The sequence below is a fragment of the Opisthorchis viverrini genome, assembly GCF_000715545.1.
Source record: "Opisthorchis viverrini unplaced genomic scaffold opera_v5_259, whole genome shotgun sequence".
Classification (NCBI taxonomy): Eukaryota; Metazoa; Platyhelminthes; class Trematoda; order Opisthorchiida; family Opisthorchiidae; genus Opisthorchis; species Opisthorchis viverrini.
Genome location: NW_008751914.1, coordinates 169,600 through 194,686, shown reverse-complemented (window position 1 = coordinate 194,686; position 25,087 = coordinate 169,600). Strand labels below are relative to the sequence as shown.

General features: G+C 44.4%; 1 protein-coding gene across 1 annotated transcript in view; it reads right to left on the bottom strand.

Moving 5' to 3' along the window:
* Positions 1-23,635, bottom strand: part of T265_09128 (hypothetical protein) — a gene marked incomplete at both ends in the record, with an annotated part of 52,655 nt that extends 29,020 nt beyond the window's left edge. The window contains one exon of the mRNA XM_009175125.1: positions 22,243-23,635. Within this exon, the coding sequence (XP_009173389.1) occupies positions 22,243-23,483 (1,241 nt within the window). The remainder of the gene's footprint in view (positions 1-22,242) is intronic.
* Between the last annotated feature and the right edge of the window lie 1,452 nt (positions 23,636-25,087).

Below are 25,087 nucleotides of genomic sequence, written 5' to 3'. Positions count from 1 at the left end.
CTCTTTATTTTTGTATACCCAACCTAGCGTAATCATTTTTATTTCTTTGCCACACACTCCTGGTAAACTAACTTATTGGGTAGCCAGACCACTGCACATACAATGTCTGGTGTTAGCTTTTAAAGATCGTTTCGCCGACGGGGTGAAATTATACTGTTATGAAATCGGTCAACTTCCACTCTCGTGCACAAGATGATGATGGGTCAGTGTGTTCCAGGCAGCAGGTGACTAGTGTAGCAGACTGTATGCACGGCAGATTAGTAGACAGAAAAATAGGCGAACCGACAGACAAGCGAAATGATTGTACCGAAATTGGGGTTGATAAAAACACGTAATCTGAAAAATGCCGTAGAAGCTTCGGTATTAAACTGATTTGGGTAAAGGAAAAAGAGAGCTTTCCATATAAGATGACTCATGATGACGTAATAGTTGTCCAACGAAGATTTCCTTCATGAGGCAAAGAAAATCAACAAAAGTGTGCGAAAATAACCAACCTATTCCAAGTAAACAAAACACTGGTCAACTGGTGGTTTCAGGAGTCAGAGCATGCCTCAGTATCATGCGACAGGAGAAAATGTTTTATTTCATCAGCATCTCGATGCATCAACGGCTTGCACACATTTTCAGGTCGAGTACAAAAGCACGGCTGCATGACAATGATAGTGTAAAGAGCTCAAACTGACCAGTGTTCTCCCGTAGTATGACAAGACATCATACAACTCTTTAAGCCTTCATGAGGGGCGTGTCTACGTGGTGTGCTCGTACCGGATTAAAGACATCCTCGTTCAGACCATTTCCCTCCGTTGTTACTTCGATATTTATACACCACTTTTTCGAAAGTGCGAATTATCTTAATCATTCAGACACAAATCAACCGATGTGATGAACCAGCCATAAGCTTTGTGCAAACGCTGAAACCAAATCCAAGCCTACCGGTTCATACATACTACAGACGATACCTCATGAACGTGCTTACTTAATACGAGGTGACGAAACTCAGGCATTTTTTTTAAAAAAAACGACCTCTCAGCACAACTCACATGCCTGTTTCCGACGCACACATGGGTACATCGGGAAGATAGCGAAGTACTGTGCAGACGCGGAACTTTGGAGGCTTTAGGCTGCAACTATCATCCGTGTCAATATTGCTCGAAGTTGTTTCCAACCCACAGTAATATGAAAACACCAAACTAAATTAGCTGTACGAAAACACGATCTTTGTGGCAGTCGCGCTGTCAGTTCTGGGCGGAGTTCTCCTGTTACCCCGCGTTCTACCATTAGGTAGATCGGGTAACGAAATTCGCCATTTTTCTGCTTCAACACCACGATTTGACTGAAAATGCATCAGTACCCGAATCGCCATATTCCGGCTTTTGAACCATGTTCGAGTAAGCGACAAAATTGCGGAAGGAATACAACAATCCGTGTTTTTGTCATCAAATGCGCTATAGGATGTTTACGAAAACGGCAAACAAACTGTAGTTCGTGGAACTATAGGGTAGGACCTCATTTTTTTGCCCGGCACCGCATGAATCTTCGGAAAAAACCGAAATATTCGGGAGCACGTGCAGCGTCTGAACTGTGGTGATCGATCGTCACGCGCGTACGCAGACACTCACGTGACAGTCCACGTAAGCCCGATCCATTCTGCCCGCCTGACTTTGGTATGGGTTCTTGCTCGTCAGGCTGAAAACGTGGAAAACATGCTCCAGTCCACATAACTTCCTGACTTTTTCAATTGCAGTGCCCAGTTTAATGACAGCGTTTGAGGCCAATCCTCAGACAATCGAAGATAGTTCCAGAGAGATAAAATCCACCATGTCGGTCAAAGCCACAGGATTCAAAACCTGTTACTCGCGATAAGGTCGGCGAAGCACCGCTGCCAGCAATTGACTAATTCATTTCTGAGAAGAGAACGCTCGAACCGTCCAACATCTTAGCCCCATCGGGACCGGTGTGACAACCCAGTATTCGATCTCACGCTTAACGTGGCTTATGTCCATTATCTAGTTCACCTCAGAGATGAACGAAAAAATGGGCAGCGCGTGATTGGCTATTAGGATGTGGGTTCTGGTGGTTTCCAGTCCGGTTGCCGGTATTGGTTCTCACAATGTGTCGGTTTGGGTTGTCATGCTATGTGTGAGAACGTGACCAAGGCCACAGGGGGCCTCTACACTGTGGTGCCTCAGTGACTTGCCTCACACAAAGAAGAGTGGTGAATTCAATTAATCTTGACCATGCGGTGACTCGGGTCGGATCGCTCAGGGAGACGTCTACAGGAAAACATCCATTGTGAACTAGTTGTTTGACATTTAGCGACAAACGAGTGCAATCTGGCGATTGTTCAGAACCATACGTAACAAGATAGCGTTAAACTAGGCTTGAAACGGCAGACATCAAGGTAAGTCCTTTCGGAACTATCCAGAGGAGTGGCTTCTAGTTACCTACCATAAAACGATACGCGAATATGAGACTTTTGTCAATAGTGTAAAATCACCTTCATCTTGCTGACGGTCCAAAGGTGAAACCAGTGGTTGTGTGCATCCCTAACTAAAACAAAAGTCGGGTTGATATGTTAGACGGTATGTTTCGTCTGCATAGTTGTCAACTCACAACCACTGCAGTAAGGAGAACACTTTAAGCCTTGTGGCGATGGCCGCTATGCGCATGTTTTACGGAAGCAACAGGACGTACAATCGATCGTGAAAGCTTCTTGTTCAGTGTGACTGATAAAATGTGCCATCCAGCCCGATATACCGAGGATGATCCTTGACGGGCATGCTCGCACCGTCCTCAGCTTCGTAATACTAGTAGAAATTCTGCGATTCAAAGAAACGCGGTTGTTTGTCGTCCACGCAAAAAGTTCGATCCGATATTTAAACTGCATGATACCTTGTAAGCGTTGAACTTGACAAGCGTGTTGCGTGGATAAATTCCACAGTGTTGGAATGTGGTAGGATTTGTACATTGCCGTCATACATTCCAAATCTTCGTCCGTAGTAGAAGTGGTTATTTTGTGTGTCCTTTTTTTTTTTTATAAGAAAAGCGCACTAATTTTTCATCGACCTTAGTTTAGTAATTCATAGTGAAGCGTATTTCGTCCATATTCACGCAGAAATTTACCCATTTTAAGTATCTGCCAAGTTTTTTAAAAGAACTATTTTTATAAGCGGTACACAGGCTTCTAGATATGAAACCATACGTATTTAACAGAGTGAAAGTGTGGGGAATCTTATAGAACAAAGTGTGTTGCCACATATTTGTGAATTCCAGGAGGTTGACCACGTTTCCATATAACCACTGGGCACCGGACGCACGGCTAATCCGTGCCCTTGACCATGAATTGAAAGAACAGTGAGTGAACTTGCTATGATCATCTCTATCCCCATGGATTTCATGTATGTCCCATAATCACTGTAGTGATAATGAGGAGTTTGATCCACACATCAAGCCTATGACTACAGTAACTGTCGAAAACGATTGCACGTGCAACTACTGTTCCATACGAACGCGTATTGAAAACCGGCGTCTGTCTGAGGGATGTTTAAGGAAAATCCTGGCTACCTAAACACACAGTTCATTATTTTGCGAATATTCTGCAAAGGCCAAACTACCAACCTCAGTCTTGTGGCAAAATCTGCGGCATGGTGACCATAAAACCAACGCTTACAGGAAATCCACATTCTTCTGTTTTGCAGTCTTGCGCTCTTGAAGAATTGACGCCCCTACAACTAGCATTGGTTAAATTGGAACCGCATGATCTTATGTCACAGACCGCTCACAACAGATTGTAGTAACGTGGCTTATGTCCATTATCTAGTTCACCTCAGAGATGAACGAAAAAATGGGCAGCGCGTGATTGGCTATTAGGATGTGGGTTCTGGTGGTTTCCAGTCCGGTTGCCGGTATTGGTTCTCACAATGTGTCGGTTTGGGTTGTCATGCTATGTGTGAGAACGTGACCAAGGCCACAGGGGGCCTCTACACTGTGGTGCCTCAGTGACTTGCCTCACACAAAGAAGAGTGGTGAATTCAATTAATCTTGACCATGCGGTGACTCGGGTCGGATCGCTCAGGGAGACGTCTACAGGAAAACATCCATTGTGAACTAGTTGTTTGACATTTAGCGACAAACGAGTGCAATCTGGCGATTGTTCAGAACCATACGTAACAAGATAGCGTTAAACTAGGCTTGAAACGGCAGACATCAAGGTAAGTCCTTTCGGAACTATCCAGAGGAGTGGCTTCTAGTTACCTACCATAAAACGATACGCGAATATGAGACTTTTGTCAATAGTGTAAAATCACCTTCATCTTGCTGACGGTCCAAAGGTGAAACCAGTGGTTGTGTGCATCCCTAACTAAAACAAAAGTCGGGTTGATATGTTAGACGGTATGTTTCGTCTGCATAGTTGTCAACTCACAACCACTGCAGTAAGGAGAACACTTTAAGCCTTGTGGCGATGGCCGCTATGCGCATGTTTTACGGAAGCAACAGGACGTACAATCGATCGTGAAAGCTTCTTGTTCAGTGTGACTGATAAAATGTGCCATCCAGCCCGATATACCGAGGATGATCCTTGACGGGCATGCTCGCACCGTCCTCAGCTTCGTAATACTAGTAGAAATTCTGCGATTCAAAGAAACGCGGTTGTTTGTCGTCCACGCAAAAAGTTCGATCCGATATTTAAACTGCATGATACCTTGTAAGCGTTGAACTTGACAAGCGTGTTGCGTGGATAAATTCCACAGTGTTGGAATGTGGTAGGACTTGTACATTGCCGTCATACATTCCAAATCTTCGTCCGTAGTAGAAGTGGTTATTTTGTGTGTCCTTCGTTTTTTTTATAAGAAAAGCGCACTAATTTTCATCGACCTTAGTTTAGTAATTCATAGTGAAGCGTATTTCGTCCATATTCACGCAGAAATTTACCCATTTTAAGTATCTGCCAAGTTTTTTAAAAGAACTATTTTTATAAGCGGTACACAGGCTTCTAGATATGAAACCATACGTATTTAACAGAGTGAAAGTGTGGGGAATCTTATAGAACAAAGTGTGTTGCCACATATTTGTGAATTCCAGGAGGTTGACCACGTTTCCATATAACCACTGGGCACCGGACGCACGGCTAATCCGTGCCCTTGACCATGAATTGAAAGAACAGTGAGTGAACTTGCTATGATCATCTCTATCCCCATGGATTTCATGTATGTCCCATAATCACTGTAGTGATAATGAGGAGTTTGATCCACACATCAAGCCTATGACTACAGTAACTGTCGAAAACGATTGCACGTGCAACTACTGTTCCATACGAACGCGTATTGAAAACCGGCGTCTGTCTGAGGGATGTTTAAGGAAAATCCTGGCTACCTAAACACACAGTTCATTATTTTGCGAATATTCTGCCAAGGCCAAACTACCAACCTCAGTCTTGTGGCAAAATCTGCGGCATGGTGACCATAAAACCAACGCTTACAGGAAATCCACATTCTTCTGTTTTGCAGTCTTGCGCTCTTGAAGAATTGACGCCCCTACAACTAGCATTGGTTAAATTGGAACCGCATGATCTTATGTCACAGACCGCTCACAACAGATTGTAGTAGGGGGCGAGATGGCCCAAGTGGCTAGAGCGCGGATTTACTGACCGGAAGGTCCGTGGTTCGAATCCGACCCCCGCCACTCGACTTCCCCTGTCTAGGCTTGGGCAACCTGACAGCATCCTAGCCCTCGTGCTTCCTTCGGGTGGCATGCTAGCTAGGCATCGGAAGGGTGCTACAGGTGAACGCTTTTTCTTCTTCCAGCCAAACCAGGCCGACGAAAGCCACCAGAGTCTCCTAACAGTGTTCCTTCGGGTGGCATTGCAGCTAGGCATCGGAAGGGTGCTACAGGTGAACGCTTTTTCTTCTTCCAGCCAAACCAGGCCGACGACAGCCACCAGAGTCTCATAGCTAACAGTGTTTGTCATAGCTACTACCTACATGTGCGTTATGTTCGGTCAACCCGAGAATAAGACGTACCCAGTAAAACCTGTCGGTGCCACAACAGAGCTCAAAATATGGTTGCTTTAATAAAGAGGAAGATAATCGCACCCGACCAACCGCAGTTTCGCCTACTGCAACTTCAGTTCATGATTTGTGCCTGATTTTGTTACAAAGATTTAGCTACCGGCCGGTTGCCTAAACACATGGGTTATCGTTGAATTCAAGTCATTTCCCTCTGTTCAGCACTTGACAGTAAGAAAATCGTCTTAAAACTCAGTAAGATTATCCAATTACTCGACAAATTTTTGTCCAAAAAAACTTGGGCCTTGAGCACTTTCAAGCAAGATCGCCAGACAGTCTTCAGTATGAATATAGTAAAACGCCATCCAACACGAATTGGTACATTCTATGCGTTGCAAATATTACCGAATAAAACTCATGGCGTATTTCCGATCTCAGTTAGGTGGACTCAAATACACCAATACTGAAATATGGTTGGTGGCTAAAAAATGACCGAATAATCATCCTGGTGTTAACGTCAAGTTCCTTAAATTCATCAAAATCTTAGTCTTGAAAAAATGAAAAGTTAAGGAGTCCAAGGTGAATGCTCTCTACTGACCGGAGATACGATATGGGTGAATGGAAGGAAACATCGAGAATGAGACTTCATATAAAGATGTGTATCTCGATTCCTCCCTGAGAATAATTAACCCTTCCCCGAACACGAATGCCCATATTTTTAAGCTTAGATTTTAAACACAATCTACGTCCGGTTGCCCAAGTGCCTTATCCCGAACGGCTACAATATGGTAGCCTGGCTAGAACCAAACAACTGATAAGCAAGCAAATCTGTACGGGATTGTTAGCTGATGAATGAACAAAGCTGTTTTTGAACCATGCGACTTCCGAGTGATATAAACAAAAAACGCTTCACGGAACTAAAAAACAGCTAATATGGGAGTCTCAATGTTCAAGTGATGAAGTTCCCCAGTACAATAGTACATCCGTAATATCCGTTCATGTGTGCTTATTCCTTGCGCATCAAAACCGAAGTCACGTGTTTCTTAGAAAAAAACTTTGGCAGTCTGTTTGAAATGGCGTCTGCATCAAAAGTTAGTCGGCACATTGAACCCGAGTCACAAAAAAGTCCTGCAGACTATTGAAGCAATAACAGTCTGCCTTTCTTTGGGCAGCGACAATCCACACGTCGTAAAAAGTTTATGTTAGGGTGACGCCTATGCACGCGTCTAGTTCTCCTGATAGTTTCTCCCTCACTTGATTAATATGTGATTGAACCAGACGTACTTCTACAATTTAGTGAAGAATTGTTGGCCAATCGGTGGTTCTCTTCAGTGCCTCGTTTGTACTCTTACTAACTGGTCCATTGATCCAGTACGTTTCAGTGTCCATTCTGTGTTCTTGCCATCGTAGTGAGTGGAAGCGAGATGGACCAAGTGGTCAGAGCGCGAATTTACTGACCGGAAGGTCCGTGGTTCGAATCCAGCCTCTGCCACTCGACTTAACCTGTTTAGGCTTGGGCGACCTGGCAGTATCCCAGCCCTCGTGCCTCCTTCGTGTGGCATGGCAGCTAGGCACCGGAAGGGTGCTACAGCTGGACGATCATAAACCAGTAATTACCGTAGTGGCAGCAGCTTGTGTCCTTCGGGTGAGACTAGGGGTCTACAGTATGCGCCGAAGCACACCTGTTACAGAAGATAATCGTTCAGGTGTAGAACCCTTTCGGTGCCTGGTTGCCATGCCACCTGAAGGAAGCACGAGGGCTGGGATATTGCCAGTTTGCTCAAGTTTAGACACCGGAAGTCGAGGGGCAGAGGTCGAGTTCGAACCAAGGACCTTCCGGTCGGCAAATACGCGCTCTAAACACTGAGCCCCTCGCCTCTCTGCATATCAGTTATGGGACAAGAACACAATCGTCCAACTGCAGTTATTTTGTCAGTTTCATCTTTACTGTTATACACATGATTTCTTTAGACTCAGCATTAAGTGTGACAATGAAGGCATCCAAGCTGAAAAATATACCATAGAAATTAGTAAATTGGTTCTCCAAAACAGCAACAAAGTCCATGTGTTCGAGAAGCCTCCTGATAACCCTATAAACTTCGTTTCAACCCATTCTAGGGACCTGCATAATGTGTGTAAATTATCATTGGAAAAAAGTCACGCTGATTATGGGACATCTGGAAGCCCAGTTTCGATTGACTGAAACTATACGCCAGATTTCAGAAGTAGGACGGATATATGGACATGGAGCTCCCAGTCGTGGAGCTGGTAAGTAGTCGATTCTAAAGACAATCAATTGTCCATCGAAAATAAGATTGTCGTGTGTGTCGGGGACTGTGATCAGGATCTCTCAAGGTAATGATGATCGATGCATACAAATCGATTGAAAAAGGGAGATACTGCAGTTGTGCAAAAATGTGGGTCATGGCAGTTCGGTCGGTGCATTAAAATTTTGTTGAGGGGGCGAAACAGCAATGATCAACGCACTCAAAATGAAAGATTTGCAAAGGGGTTTTACGATTTCGAAACAAAAATTGAAGTGCGAACGAAGCGGCAAACCCCAAAAGGACAAGTCGGGTCAAGATATAGGCAACATTGCGAATCAGATTTCTCTAAAATGAGCCACCCACTCTGAAGATATCAATTTTCCATAGACCTGTAAGGTTCGTGATTAAATTAATGGACATTGCCCCTAACCATTCCGTGCAGGCCAGCAAGGCAGTGACCTATTGCTATTCCAAATGCAGGTACTCATACTTTTACATAACAAAGATCGAGTAAGCTGGAGATAGCTAGACAGGCGTACTGAACCCAGCGTTGGATTTTCGATAGCTCCTGTCAAACTGATACTACATAATCCCTCGCGTCCCCTGTCTGCGCGACAAACGGGTTAAATAATATGATTTCCCATGAACATACGTAGTTTTGGGATGTCACTTCATTCCGTTTGTGCCACTCGGTCTTAACGAAGCTGTTGCAAGGTAAATTACAGCACTACTCAGACCTTTGAACCCGTCAGACCAAATTGAGTAAACTTAACGAAATTAGACATTGTTAGCCGATCCTATGCGAATGAGTGGCTGCAGACTGTGCGCGTTAGGGCGAAGGCCTGGACAGCGATACATACGCGGAACCATTGGACTCTGAGATGAGGAAATATGATATTATCCCCAAAAGCTGCTGAAGAGCGTGGACGTCATACAAGATGGTCAGAAAGTTCCTTTACCAGCCAACTGGAAGGGTGTGTGTTCGACGCGGACCTAGTCCCAGCCACCAACAAAGACGCAACCCAACAACGAGTACTTTTTCTCTCGATTGTTTTTCGTCCCCGTCTACAAACAGACTAACTCAGGATGGATCAGAACCGGGTGTATAGCTAGTTTTCATCATAAATTTCAACTCACTGTTGTTGCGAGCTGCAGCGTTACACCACTGAACAAGTGAAATGTCAAACCTAACGCTCATAAATCCAATTGATTTGTCAAAAGTCTTAGCACGGAAACTATATACTGGCGTACTATCATCTGCTTAACAACATCTGAAATACACGTGGTACGAAAATCTTTTAATAGGGAACGATTTGGTTCTGAAGGCCAGGTGTGGCGGCACATTAGTGACCCCACTGGCACACAAAGAACAACTGTTACAGTGTGTGATTACTCTGGTTGGAGCAGGTAGCAAATAATGGGAAAAACACCACCTGGGAAACTATTCGAAAGCAAAAAACCTTGCAGTGAATTCGCCGTCCTCACAAAATCCTCTGGTAATCGAGCTTAAAAGACCTTGACTCTAAGCAATACAAGTTAAATAGAAACAAACAAACCATTCATGAGGATGGACCGGTTAGAGAGTGTCCCTTAGATGTTCAGTATAGATTGGCTGTCTAACCGGATGAGATCTTTTGAACTTCAAGAGTGATTGAATTTGACCTCAATGCGCTCGCTGGATAGAGCGATAGGAACTGAGATCAGAGTAAGCTCAGACTCAATGTGTGAATGCAGCATCATTAGTCAAGTCTGTGCTATGACGTGAGACCCATAATCTGACGCCTGCTTCACAGAACTGTTTCGCTCTTGCCGAAAACATCAAGGACACGAGTCATGGTAGGGTTGGACAGCTTTCGAAAAACTGAGCAAATATGGTGCCTAGCTCGAAACATATCAAATGCGAATAAAATAGATGTCCAACGAACAAGAGGTGGATGGTCCTGGCTTATAACCCCAAGAACACAGTTGTCATGTCTTGTTTCATTTTGACTAGGCAGTTAAGAAGCGAAAGGATTGCTCTCCGGCCATGTTTCTTATGAACGGGGAGTATTGTACTGCTCACTGTTGAGTTGCCATGATTTGTCTGGTTGGCTAATGGAAACCTCTTAGAAACGAAACTCTGGTTGTGCACCGTTTAGCCCTACATCCTCAGAAGCCAACACAGCTGTGTGTGTGGGAAAACGCATTTATTGACCCGATGGAGGAATATTTTGCAGCTGGCGCTCGGCGATTGAAGATGCCAGGTAACGAGTTGACCTGACTTTTTGGGTGGATTGTGCCACTGCTCTGAGGACGTATCATACACACCGATGGATCTGAAGGACTCGATTCATGGGTAACTATGTATCACTGTCACTCTATGAAACATTACCCATCAAAACTAACCGGAAAGCACTGCGCTCACAAACTTGAAGCTGTCGAAGTCTTCATAAGGGAAACTACTCACAAAGTTTGCTGACCGGTTTCGCCCTTCTTGGGGCTCATCAAGTTTTATTCATGTGATTTTATAAAACTTTCAACGGGCTATCCTTTCCACACTTTCTTCTGGTTTCTTGCTTTATGTCTCACAAATTAGCTGAGTAAAATATATGTGCACACTCGGTGATCTATGTCTTTTATTAGTGCTAACTTTAGTGAATAGCTAGTACAGCTGAACGGGACTATCCTCTAATAACCAACTTTCGCGCAATGTTAAACTAATGATTATACAAAGTCTCATGGGCGAGAAAGTTACGAATCCGTGTCTTTAGGGCATCAATAACACCTGGTAAGCACAGCTTTTCGGTGTTGAATTTCCATAAATATGCTATGTTTCAGTTTACCTCGAATTTCATCACTCTAACAGCCCCACATAGACTTGAATGTCAATAGTACATGGACCTACGCTAACAGAAAGGGAGCAAGATACGGAACCAGTGTTAGGGACCCTAAGATATATGAGGCCGGTCTAGAGCTTCAGTGGCCTATCGTGGTTGGTATATCCGTACTTTTGTGGTATACTTTGAGGTCCTTCGTCGAAACCTTCGTGCACGAAGGCAATGTGCGACTTATTGAGATCACCAGTAGTGAAAATTATTTACCTGGAATTGCTCAATAGAGAGCATTGCTTAGTTCAGTTGCATAGATACATCAAAAAAGGAGGATGCCAACTAGTGATCCCATTAGGTTAAGGCTATATGGATAACCAGATATTCAGAGCGCTGGATCCCACCACTGATGAGTCAGAAGTATAGCCTATTTAAATAACTGCCTTCAATGACAATATTTCAATCAATCAATAAGAATATATCACTTCCGGAGGTGATACTTTGGCGGAACGCAAACATGAGTAAGAACTAGTGGTTGGTAGCAAGAGGAACTCCCAACAAGGAGAAAGCATTCGGCAGATGCAGCTTTTGAGGTGCCAAATTCTGTTTCAATGTAACTACCGTAAAGGGGACAAATTCTGGAAGCACACAGGAGATAGGTACTCGGTCTAGCAATGATTGATTTGTTCCCTAAGGGGAATTATCACCACAGCAATGACCTTTTCCCCGACACACTTTCACCAATCGCCAAAACGACCGAACGGCTTATTTTACTCGCACTGTTGTGACACATCATCCCGTGTCACATGCGGGATATTCTTGATCTCATTGGATTTCAACCACCAGACTGATGTGGAAGACAGCATTCGATAAGAAATTTACACAGTTGCAATGAAGACTAAAAGCACTGAAGCTAGAAAATGGAGTGACGATTAGTCAACAGATAGAATTTGCTGTAATATAGTGACGATTAGTCAACAGATAGAATTTCTATTGCTGTAATATCCTCTCTCTCGACTTCCAATAGTCGTGATACAATGGAACAGATGGCTTAAAAATAGCGATTGCAATGCCAGCCACACGGTCTTATTAGAGAGAAGCCATAACAAGAGGGTTGTCGGTCGCTGTGTGCTGTATATACGCTGGAATACACATTGCTCACACAATAAGCTTAATTTGTGGCTTCCCTTGGATCCTGGATGGGAACTACCGCCACTATTTTCGTGATGATCCAGTCGACAAGAGCCAACAGCCGTTGTGAGCATCCAGTATGTTGGTGAACTAGCTACAGGTGAGTAAGTCTAGTAAATATCCGAAACATTCTCTAGCCTCGAGGTGAAAGAATATCGCGGAAAAATTGATGAAAATAGCTGCAGACTACTGAATGATTATCAGCTAAGTGAAACTGTAAAACGTGGTGTCCCGTGGTCGTTCGTCCAAAGGGGAAATATCATGACCAATAAGGCATTCTGAAATCGCTCAACACTGGTTACTCTAAAAACGAATAACATGTTCAACCTACTGTAGGTCAAAAACTTTGTTTGGTGGACGTTTATGTCATCGACAATATCAGGAAAAAACGTGTTGCATACGGTTAACAGTAAAACAGCAAAGAGGAAACCATCCCTCTGATTTTTAATTCATTTTTAACTGCAAAACTGCCGATTGCGATGACCTAATAAAAAGCCGCATAGGCCACTGCAAGCTTCATACAGTAGGTATAATCCTGTTTTCAAATAAAATTAGAGCCTAAGGAGATTGATGCTTAAATCCTCGAACAACAGTAGAACTGTAGTTGGTACCCAGGATTGCTCCTCAAGTACAAAACCAATACTCCAATTCGTGAAAATAGCTCAGTGTACTACTTTGATGGGGAGAAACCTCGAGAAGAGCACAGTAGTTTATTTGATGAGTTTGCGGAACCCATCAGAATATTGCTTCGAAAGCCCGATGTGAATAAATTGTTATGGAAAAGAAGTAGACTAAACAACATATAACTTTCAGAAAAATGCAGTAGACAGTCGATGGATTTATTGGTGTCCTCGTTGCATTCTGGATTTCAGATGAACCCGCATGGATTTCATGGACTAAGAAATCATTCATAGACAACACTCGGCTTGAATTTTCTAGTCAGTGATGAGACATTCCCTTTTTGGTGGCATTTCGTGTTTAGTGGTGGTAATGGGCTCCGGAAAAGGGTCTGTAAACAATCAGAAACGGCTCAGCTCGTTCATTCTGTGGATAATGACAATAATAATAAATAGCCGTTCAAATGTGGCACCTCGGTGAGTAGCTTTCGTGCAACTTAAAGGAAGCATGGTTGTAAGGATACTGCCCAGCTGCCCAATCTCAGAAGGGAACAACGGAAAGCCACAGGTGAGCTCAAGCCACGAACCTTCTAGTTAGTCGTTTTGCGCCTGAACTGCTGAGCAGTTCTGCACCTATGGTTCCATTGGTAGTGCTTGTTTATGGAGCACTTATCCTCTGAGGTTAAGTAGTATTGCCATGGATCGATAAATGTTCCACGATGGATTGTTGCAAGTAGGCCGAATTGCACAGTGAATGGACGGCCTAGCCCATCAACTTTAAGCGAGAATAGTAATACAGTGCGAAGACATCCACTGGCACTGTATCTTCAGAAGAGAATGCTGCGATATGTTGTTTGCGCTTCCCACTTGAATATCATGTATCTACTCAAATACCGTTCAGACATATCGTCAGGTGTAGATCGTAAGTGTGGAAGCACTCCCGTCTGTCCGGACAAAAGAGCCTAGCTAAGAAACGCATAGCCAAACAGTGGGCTCAGTCGGAGTCGTGAAGTACAAAGTACAGTGTACAACTGATGAGTGGCTGGATGCTTCGGAACCAAGATTGCAAGGCCAGTACCAATGAATGCTACGCAGCTAGTCTAACTTGCGGCCCCAAAGAAACATTCTATTGTGCACTTTGAGAAAACGTTTCTTGAGGTCTAAACTTGATCCTTTTAGCCACCCAGTTGCGTAGAATGCCATATTATCAACGCTTCACGTAAACGAATCAACGGCGGCTAATGAGACTCGGATAATCTACGCACATGTTCGAAGAGATAACGTTTGAATTGTAAAAACCAAGAGCCTACTGCATTATTCTCACCCTTGTTAGAAGAAGTGTGCAAGCACATAAAACGTGTGTGCGAACGTTTTTTTACGGAGAATATGATAACCGTGCTGGTAATAATTGAACTCAAGTAAGCATCTTTCATCAGAACCACTAGTGCAAACCCGAACCTGAACTCGTCCTCAGCTCCCATAGGAAATCAAGTGGAATTCTGGGGTGTATTATCAAGATAAGTCGAAGTAGGAAGGAGAGCTATCGATAATCGCGATCTTCCGTTTTATTCTACCAGGAAAAAAAACAACCTAAGCCGTTTCACCGTTGTAAGGAATTATTACAAATGGAAATTCCGTCCGCAGAGTTCCCAAAAATCTGTGAGAGCATCTCTATTTGGGCCTGACCGTTACTCGCTTTAGGCAGCAAACTTTCTGGTAAACTACTCTCCATGACACGTAACGGTGTAATTTTACAGCCAAGACACTGCTAACTATTATACTTGCTCCTTTGTCAACAAGATGTGAAACGCTTCCGTTCAAAAAAAAATCGGAAGATCCAAAAGATGAGTTTTTGAGTTGGTTCTGTCACGCTGCAGAATCATCGCAAAATGAAGGACTGTAATTTCTGACTTATTACAGTCTGAAACAAAAGATTTCGGTGCTAGGCTAGAATTTTGGAGATGCAAAGCCGGTGGCGCTCACAAGTAGTGTATTAATTACGTAAGATTAGTTTCGTGACGATGTATCTGAACTTTCAATGGAGCAATGTATCTATGATGCAAGGGAACGAAAGCGAATGAAGAACGATTTTATCTGTCTTTAATCACAAGCAGGCTCATAATTTATTCGCACGAAGGTACCGTCAAGTGATGACGAGAGACTAATGTTCCGCCTTGTCATTATTCAATGGAGAAGCATTTGCTTACTGCATGACGAACGCATAACTGAACAAGTAAATCACGCGGGCGCGCACACAATCCGGTGAAGTGTCCCGTATGTGGGCTAATAGCGTTCAAAACAGAGCCCGAGTTAGACTTATACTGATCACCCACAAACGTAAGCACGGACGCACCCAACGCGATTGATGAGATAGTGGCAGCTGCGCGCCACACGCACGAACAAGACGGCCGTGAACGAGGCGGACTGGCATAACGTGAAGGCCGTGCGTAGCGATCGATACTGATCGACGCATAGGCACATGCGTACATACGTCTTCACTACGGTGATTTATGTATTCGGTCTATGAACCAGATACCATAACAACACTCACGTCCACAAAAAGTTGATCGCATTATGCACGCCAAATATCCGCCCTTTTTGTTGAGGACGCGATGAATATGCCCGAATGGTTGAATACGAACAAGTAACTGGGTCATGCGCTTCGTCGGCAACCGCCTCACAAATTTGTGGAGTAGCAAGGTTTGATAATTGAGCCCGTGACCTGGGCTACAAATGAATCTATTTTCGTTATGGGTGAGCGTATTCCACCAACAGATTATGCGGCGCATGTACAGAGACGCACACTGTACATCTGACAAAATGACTTCTGATTGATTATGTACCTCAACAGACCAACAAAAATAGACGAAGAATACGGTAGAGACCTCACAGTGAGTTTTGAATTAAAACGCTGTGGAAATGGTAGACAACAGGACCTGTAGTAGCCATACCAAACACCGTTGCACGAAATTTCACTAACATGCCCGATACTGGGGTTGTACAGACTTTTAGAGCAGAAGCTGAAATCATTGACCTCCAAGGCGTACAAAAGGTGTACATCCAAACCGACTGCTAGCTCCGAAACTGATTCTAGATTCTCTTTCGTAAGAATTTGGGGCTCTATGTTAAGTTCTTTTTACGCATTTAATCTAGAAATACGTGCGACCACGAAAAGCATATGAACATTACACATCTCCGACCCGTCATGCGGTAATCGCGACACATTGAATAACATGAATCCACTGCTTCATTTTCGGCAAGTGGTTTAGAACAACAAATTCATTTCGTAGGGACTCTTCCGCGACAAACACAAAACAACAAGAAATCCTAAACAAACCTATGAGCCTAAATGCAAGGAAGCCTCATAGTTACCCATAAGTCCTTCTGAACGCACAGTTCAGGTCTAAAGGAATTAATTACCACCTGTTGATTGTCATATCCTTTAAATTCGATCTGATTGCTTAAATAAACCCAGTAGCCATTGGAATAGTGCTCAGTGGTATCGTCATCGATCGTATCAGCTTGAATGGAGACAATGAACGGAACTCAAAAACAGCTTCCAGTGATACTGAGTATCTACGAGCAGCTGCTTATATGACCATAACCCAAGCTGAGGATATAGTCGAATAGCCTTTTTTGAGGAATTTCGGGCAAACACTTTTCGGCGAACGGCCAGCTGATCAATACTCAGTAGACCTACGAGAGCTACCAACAGTTCGACAGAAGCCTTTTAGTGCAGAGATCGAGTCCGATATCGGTTCAAATCCCCGCATAAGCTGCACCTTATTTTCATGGGTATAATAATGCTGATGGCCTATGCAGATTTTTCAGTGGATAGGTTGTCGTGCTCATTCTGAGTGATTATGTTCGTCCAGTAAGCATGACTGCTTCTATCTCCATTAGATCGATAAACCGAGTCATATTGTGAGACCGATAACAAATAGCGTACTTGAAGGGTCTAGATGAGTGTGATAGATTATTGATGCTACCAGGGTTCATTTGCACCCAGGCTAATGTATCTTCATCAGTTGAGTTTGAAGCCTTTCAAGAAAGCTGCTATTTTGTACCAGTTGAGGAAATTAAATGAGCTACGATAACAGTTTCATAACTGTTGTAGACTAAACCTAGGACACAAGGTCTTCAAGCCGAAATCGATATCTGTCAAATCCTTTCAGGGTATTGCCACTCAGTTTACGCTAGGCTTTCGTAGGAACTTAGTTTACCTCTCTGACTGCTCTGTGTATGTACCGTACCATCGGCTCACGTGACCTTACGGTGGGGACCACGAGGCAGTAACATGGAACTGTCCCAGAAACGAGTCATGCTATGATCATATGGTGATCGTGTGATCAGTCGGACAGACCAAAATTACTGCATTTTGACAGACCACTGGGAGGCGAAAGGAACATACGCTTGCTTCCTTTGCCTTGAAAATCGAGGCGAAGAGAGCAAGGTAGAAAGTCAATTGATTAGAAGAGAGTGACCACAACATAAGAACCAAATATAGTGTCAAGAAATACCGATGACGTCAGACTCGAAGTTGAGCAGGGAAATTTACAACTCATCCGTGATCTTGCTCCGTCTATCTTCGCCTCGCTTTTTTCGGTTACATCCATTCCTCTTGAGTCTGTCGATCCCAGTTGGCTTGATTTTTACATCACCTTCAGTTTTCAGTCGCATTCAGTTCAGTTTAGAGTTCCTAGCTTCCTCAATCCCGATGCGTTGACCATGAAGTTTGATGTGAAAAATCAATCGCGCCTCCAGCGGATGATACATGTCCTATTTACAGCCACTGTTTGTTGCCGCCTCGTAGCTCTTACAGGTGAGTCAAGCCATTGATTATGGTACTGGAAAAAGCTGTTGTCAATGCCACCGATAGTCCACCAAAAAACTTAAAACGGTGCACTCGAGAAATACACTCAGTTGCAAATCAATTTGGCTTTCACGGGAGACTCAATTGAATCTCTCGTTTATGATGTCCTCCAGCTGAATGTGCTGCACACAGGCCTCCTCATGATTCAGTTGGCACGATATTCGAGATATCGCGGTATATTTTCATACAGGGGGGGGCGAGATGGCTCAAGTGGTTAGAGCGCGAATTTACTGACCGGAAGGTCCGTGGTTCGAACTCGACCTCCGCCACTCGACTTCCCCTGTCTAGGCTTGGGCAACCTGACAGTATCCCAGCCCTCGTGCTTCCTTCGGGTGGCATGGCAGCTAGGCACCGAAAGGGCGCTACATCTGAACGATTTATATTTTTATTTTACAGGGAAAATAACCACAAGAGTTTACAGCAACCTTGTGAGTAGTTTCCTTTATTAGAACGATGCAGTTCGGTTACGAGTTAGAAGGCGCATTCGTTTCGTTTCTTGACACTATGTAAACGTCACACTACATTGAAAGAGAGGTGACAATAGAGCATGTCACTAGAGGCCGGAAAAAAAGTTTAAAAGCACAGTGATTATTATTTGGAAAAAAACGCCTCAGAGAGAAATCCCCACACAAGCGGACGCTTTCCTTTGGTTCCCATTTTTGCATCATTGATCCTCTGTTGAGGGAACACCGCCCGAGGCAGCGCTCGACCAGACGTGAACTTATGTGGATAGCTTCCATCACCGACCGTTTTGATCACCGAAATTTATCACACACGACCAGGGTTTCATACTTCCCGTACTCAAATACGACTTAAGTAGACGAATCTTGGGTTCCGAGCTCAATATTTTCGTTTAAAATGTGGTCTTCTTGTGGCTTCATGTACAGTAGCTATTATTTCCCAACTCATTTTGGCCATTCCATGGCTGCAATTTACATGAACTTGCTTGCCCTTGCATATTCCCTGAATCTCAAAAACTATATTAAGACTTCGAAAAAAATCCTATGGATTTTACCATATGGGGAGCACCTGTGGGAGTGAATATACTTTCATTGGGCCCAGTAGATATACAGCCGTGCTAGAGGAGGGGTCGGTGCACGGAGGTTTGCTGGAAAAAGGAAAAACGTCATTTTGCTGCGTACCGGAAACGGAATTAGGTCCGTCAGCGGTACATTGTATAGTGAAGTGCTTGTTCAAGAAGCCACATTCGTTTTCAGTATTTAACACCGTCGTGGAATCGTTTTGAATCGCATACATCGGATTTGCAGTTCATCTTATAGTATGCGGTATGTTCAAGGCGGAAAGTCACGTGAGATAGCTACATTGCGAGGATGACAGGTGGACGGTCAACTCAAGGGGTTCGATTCGATGACGCACCACTTGTGGCTAGTGATAACGATTGTTGGCACGTACATCTTCAAGCGACGGATATCGGTCTGGCTGTCTGGTCTGGTTGGGAGATGCAAGCAACCACGACTTAAGTAGAAAACAATTTCCCACGGATTTTGCTGCGCTCGTGGGTGTCGCCTATAAAAAGAAGTCGTGTTTAAATGCATACACGAACGCTTTAATGGTAAGCATCGTAACAGTACACGATTACCCTCACTCCCACTCCCAGAGATCGGGCATCCAACTACACCGAATGAATTCAAAGCAAAAGTCAAAGAAAGTGGACAAAATCCTAGCACACACACACACACATCTTTTGGTATCATGGGCATAAACAGAGCCATCACGTGTTGTTTACGCACTGGCTGCACAACTGGAGCAGGTCAACAGCTCGGAACGGTAAACAAGACCTCGCCATAGTGGTTTGTTTACGAGATCGGTGTCCTTAACCAGAACATGAATCGATGTTTAAATAACTGCCCCGTCATTTAGTCGAACAGCTATCAGTTTGGTGCCTCATCGCAGTTTCAACCGCTCATCTTATCAAGCACTCTCCAAGCCAAGGTCGTTGCCGTGGCTATGTTGCTGTTTTGTGGACAGTACGGATTTCAAAGCCCTGTAAATAACTAGCGTGCACCGACAGAGTAAGTGCACAACCGGCTTGCAGCGGGGCATAAGAGATCATGTTCAGGCTAACAGTTATGGTTCCAAGGCTTAGAGACCACTTGTAAAAGCCTACCTGCTTGCATCGACCCCTCGTTTGACTCGAATTTTATGGTCACTTATCAATGGTTCTAAAATTATAGGTGGTCTGAAATGAATTAGGAAAGTTGGGTAACCTTCGCAGTAACCGTGCTCAAAAAGCGTTACACTCTACGATGGAACACAATTTCTCTCATTCGTCTGTGAGAAGCGCAGCGAAAATAACGTGTGTCATTGGTCTGCAGAAATAAGTCGAATAGGCATCGTGGACATGACAGCGAGATGGAAAGATTTTTGAATTAGTATACCTCAGAGGAAACAGTCATAGCAAACATCATACACAACAAACACTGTGAGCTTCATGGAGAAAAACTTATGAAATCCAAAGAATTTTACTAGATTTTCCGAACGATGACCATCTGCCATCTACATCAAACACGTCACAGGCCTAAAGACAGTTTTAAAGCAAAAATAAAATTATCGCAACACATCCTTATTCAACAAAGCAGGGCATTTGGCGAAACGATGGATAACTGTTAGTAGACTGAAAGTCTGGTGTGGTTAGACAAAACAGACGAGAAGTTACCGGAAAAGACTTGTGGCATTCACACCTCCACCCGTCCTGATTAGTTACAGTGGGGGCGAGATGGCTCAAGTGATCAGAGCGCTAATTTACTGACTGGAGGGTCCGTGGTTCGAACTCGACCTCTGCCTCTCGACTTCCCCTGCCTAGGCTTGGGCAACCTGGCAGTAGCCCAGCCCTCGTACAACCTTCGGGTGGCATGGCAGTTAGGCACCGAAAGGGTGCTACAGCTGTACGATTTTTTTTTAGTTACAGTAAAAACAGGTGAACAATGCCCCTTGAAGTTATCACAGCCAGTGGTAATTCCCTTATCCCAAATGGACTTCTGAAGAAGTGGTCACAGCGGGGTCACAGGAGGATCCCAGAAACAAAAGCCCCTGCTCGACAGGACAAACTATATAAATAATTAACCCGCATCACTGAGTACTGTATGAACATGGGACACGTTTCCTTCTACGGCTGGAAAATCCCACGAGTAACCCTCAACTACTTTTATGGCATGTCGTTAAAATTCTACTACGGCCTTTTCGGCTCCTTACGTTTGACCGGATGGAATAAATAAATAAATCTCTCAGCTGTGACACCCTTCCAGTATCCAGCTGCCATGCTACCCGAAGGAAGCACGAGGACTGGGTGCTACCAGGTTGCCAAAGCCTAGACAGGGGAAGTGGAGAGGCGTGGTGTAAAATGCATGTCAGCGCGACACCAAGGTTTTGCCATGCCCCCACCGGAGCAAAAAAGTCATGTGAACAGTAAAACAGCCAAGCAAACAGACCGACCAATCTTGAAATTCTGTATGCTACACTCACTGAAGCGGCAAGTTATTTTTGGAGATGAATGGTATGCTAAAGGACATCCTAAACTGAGGACAACGCGTAGCCAAGCCTAGTTGCAATCGATTTTCCAGTGAAAGCATATTCACGGGAATTGCAAGTTTCCACACGTCGGATGTGGCAGTGGTTAAATTATTCAATTCGGACTGGGTAGCGATATGTGGGACATATACACTTCACCTTGATATCGGTTTGTTCATGTTTCTTCTCAGCTGTTCGCGTCGTTCGTCTGTTGATTTCCCGTACAGTCTAGGGCTCCAATCGATCTTCTACGGGTGTGGCTCTATATCGTTCGCGAGAATAAAGCAACGACGATCTAGTGGGTGGTCAACCGATCAATATCTTAGTCTTATTTCTACTACTGGTTTGGATGGACAGAACTAACCCAGACCAATGGCAGGATTGCAGAAAATATTGGTCAGCTGATGACCACTGTTTTATTCTTGCTAATGCAGTCCGCGGTCGCAGACCTTCGGAGGTCATTTGTAAAGTGCACGAACGACTTACTAGTGTGCCGACTACGTTGGAATCACGAGAAAGCGACCAACGAACAAAAGGCTAACGAAACCGTGCACGCCACCAGGAGTCAACATTGAATTGGACAGGAATGCTCATTCGGAAACTAAATGAACTTTCGCCAAGTGAAGCACCGTTCGTTAACCGACTGGGTCAGTGACCTTTCAGACAGAATATTATCAAAATTAGAACTTAGCAGCGGTGACAACCGTAGTAAGTTTGAAGCCATGGCGGCGAAAAACTCCGCAACTTGTGATTGATGATCGTCATGTTTTTTTTGTAAAAAAAACCTTCGGGTAGATATACTCTGACCAACTCCACAAGTTAGAGATTTATAGGAATAAAAGCCACTATGCACGATGAATTGACGTCTTTTCTCGGAAAACGAATACCATGGGAGATACGATACTGTATACTTGAGTGAAACCTGGGTCCCACGAAAACGTTGCCCTTACTTACCCGAAAACTCTGCCAATCAGAGAATTACCCATGGACGTAGAAGTGGGATGATACCCGCCGACTGTCAGGGACGAAGAAACGGGGGGAGGGGCCGGATAAGAGGTGAGACTAGTCGCAGATTGCTTCTGGTCAAAGTTGTCGGCGCGATTAACTCCCTCGCGAACCTGAGACAGGAGGGCCAGCTGAGTGGCTGGGTCCCATTGTGAAAGCAGAGCAGCGGCGCTATTCATCCGAGAGGATGAATGTAGCAGACTTGCTGCGCGTGCCACAGCGGAGATCGTCGAATAATCCAAACTGGGTAGCTGAGGCTGTTGTGATGCAGGATGCTGCAACGAAGTCCCCCAGCCTCCCTTGCTAACGAGTCCTTCAGCGGAACCGCTCAGACGACGATGTGGTGATTGCTGTTGGGTGCTGGGTGTGGTGGAAGAGGAATAAATTGGCGCTTGTGGGGTCACTAGTCGCGGACCAAGAGTAGTGCGAGGTGCCACTCGGTTCGCATCGATTGTGCTTGATCTGGGTACCGAAACTTGATATACAAAGTTGGAGGGACTGGTGGTGCGAAATACTTGCGGGAAATCCGTTGAACTAGGTCGGCTAGAGGGCTGGGAGGCACGCAAGGGTGGACTGATCTGTGCCCCTGGACCTTCGTTGGACCCTGCTCTAGCACCGATATCAGAGCTTTGCCCAGTCAAACTGTTATGACTAGTACCTGAATCGTAGGCACTTTTGTTAGTGTTGTTGCGTTTTTCCAAGCTTTTGGTATATTTTTCAATATACTCCTGCGGTAGTATGTGCAGCAACAAGCCAGACTGCTGCAAAAGCTCGGGTGAGTTAGTAATGGCTGCAATCAAATTGGAGGATAAGTCGTTGCGATTTATGGGTGTTGTGCTGGGTCCTGATACCTCATTGCAAACTGATGGACGGTTGGATGGGGTTTGGGGTTTTGAACCCAGCTGGGAACTTTCAACAGGATTGGAGCGTGCGGGAGTCAAGTGAGCATTTATGGAAACAGGGGGCACATTGTCCCCCGAATAGGAATGCGCTGATGGAATCTGGTTATTCATCTGATTGGCAGCTGGAGGTGTTGGTAGCCGGGGTTGTAGTCTCGCCCCCGGACTTGATGAAGGAGGATGAGAAATCCACTGACAGTTGGGGGAAGTGGCTGTTGGCAGTAGCACGGGAATGGGCGGCTGTCCCGTAGCATGGATGGCAGCGGTCCACCGTTTCTTTTTATGCAGCATGTTGAACTATTCCACAGTATCGGTATGGCGTGAAATCGAGTAAATGAGGACGCATGAAAACGATGACGAGCGCGGTAGGGAGATATTTCACTCACAAAACATCCGAAATGTGCCTTGCGTGAACATTCCTGTGGGCAATCTAAATCACACAAATTCACCAATTTCTGCGGTTAGCCTGAGAAAAACCGGGTTATTCAACATGCAGCTGCGAGGCAAACACCGGTCGACCTTCAGCAGAAACGATAAACGTGTCCGCCACACAACGCGTAAGGCGCGATCGGCCTATAGGCAAGTCGGGTGCTGGTGATTCATCTGAACAGACCAAGCAAATCAAGCCAATCAAACGACGACATGAGCAACCAATCAGCTGGCTGTTGCGACGAGTACAGCCTGTACGGCAATGGCGACCGAACGGATGGAAATACATATGCATTCCAACGCATGCGTAGTTGTGATGACATGAAAACTTTCTATATAGTAAACACAAATGTCCTAGCCATTTTATAGCACCTAATTAAAAAATACGTCAAAGGTGTTTACTGTTTACATCCACCGAATGAAAGGGATAAGAAAGCCACTGCACCCAATTATTATGTTATTATCATTATTCTTATGTCGGCTTTTGACAGCAAACGGCTCCAGGTTCCGAGTACAGCAGTGTTATTATGTTAGTTTTAACAGCATGTATGGTGCCTAGATTATGGAGAAGTGTAAAACAGACAACCCTTGAAAATTCACGAAATACTCGAGTGTTCTCTCAATTTATGCCTTGACATCCGTTTGGAGCATTCACACATCGGCGGCGCAGCTGATTGCTGACATCCTCGAGTGAGAGGCAGATAAGAGTACTCACAGAAAGTCCCCTTGACTGTTTACATGACTTAGGTTGAAGTTGGAGACTTTCGACTCCGAGTATTCGAGCAAACGTCTCACTTTCGAGATAAGGTCAGGGTAATCAAATGAGCTGTAAATAACGTGCCCAAAATTTAGGAAGTTTCGGGTGTTCTTGTCTGTGACCACAACAGTGCTCAAAACTATGAACGTATGGCAGAATAAATTATTCAAGCTTGTGCCAGTTCAGTCGATTTCTGAGTATACGTATCAGACTATACGGTATGAGTATTGCGATTGATTGAAGTTGAAAAAACAACAACTTACAGAAGGTTGTCAACATAGATTGATGGAACGTGAATCGAGCCACTGATTGTCTTTTACTCTGCCGCAACCCTTCGGAAGAGACGCGATATTGATTCCTTCCTTCTATTTCTACCCTGTAAAACAAGATTCCTTGTTTGGTTGTTTCCGCTTTGTGATTGAATCTCTTTTACTTGTTTTTGGCCCGGACTTCAACCGTTCTTTGACTTTGGCATCGCGCGCCTAGTTCAATACAGCCACATGGACTTTATTACCTTGTGGCCAGTCTATCGTGAGCCAGTGTGAACTTTGTGTAGGTGTATTGTCTCCTACCTATTTATTCTTTTCTACAAGACACCATTTGGAATCGGCGTTACCTGACCTCGTGTATAGAAGCCGGCACAAGTCCACAATTTGAAGTTTGTACCATCATGCTATTATTATATTCATGTTCATCCATTTGTTGATAA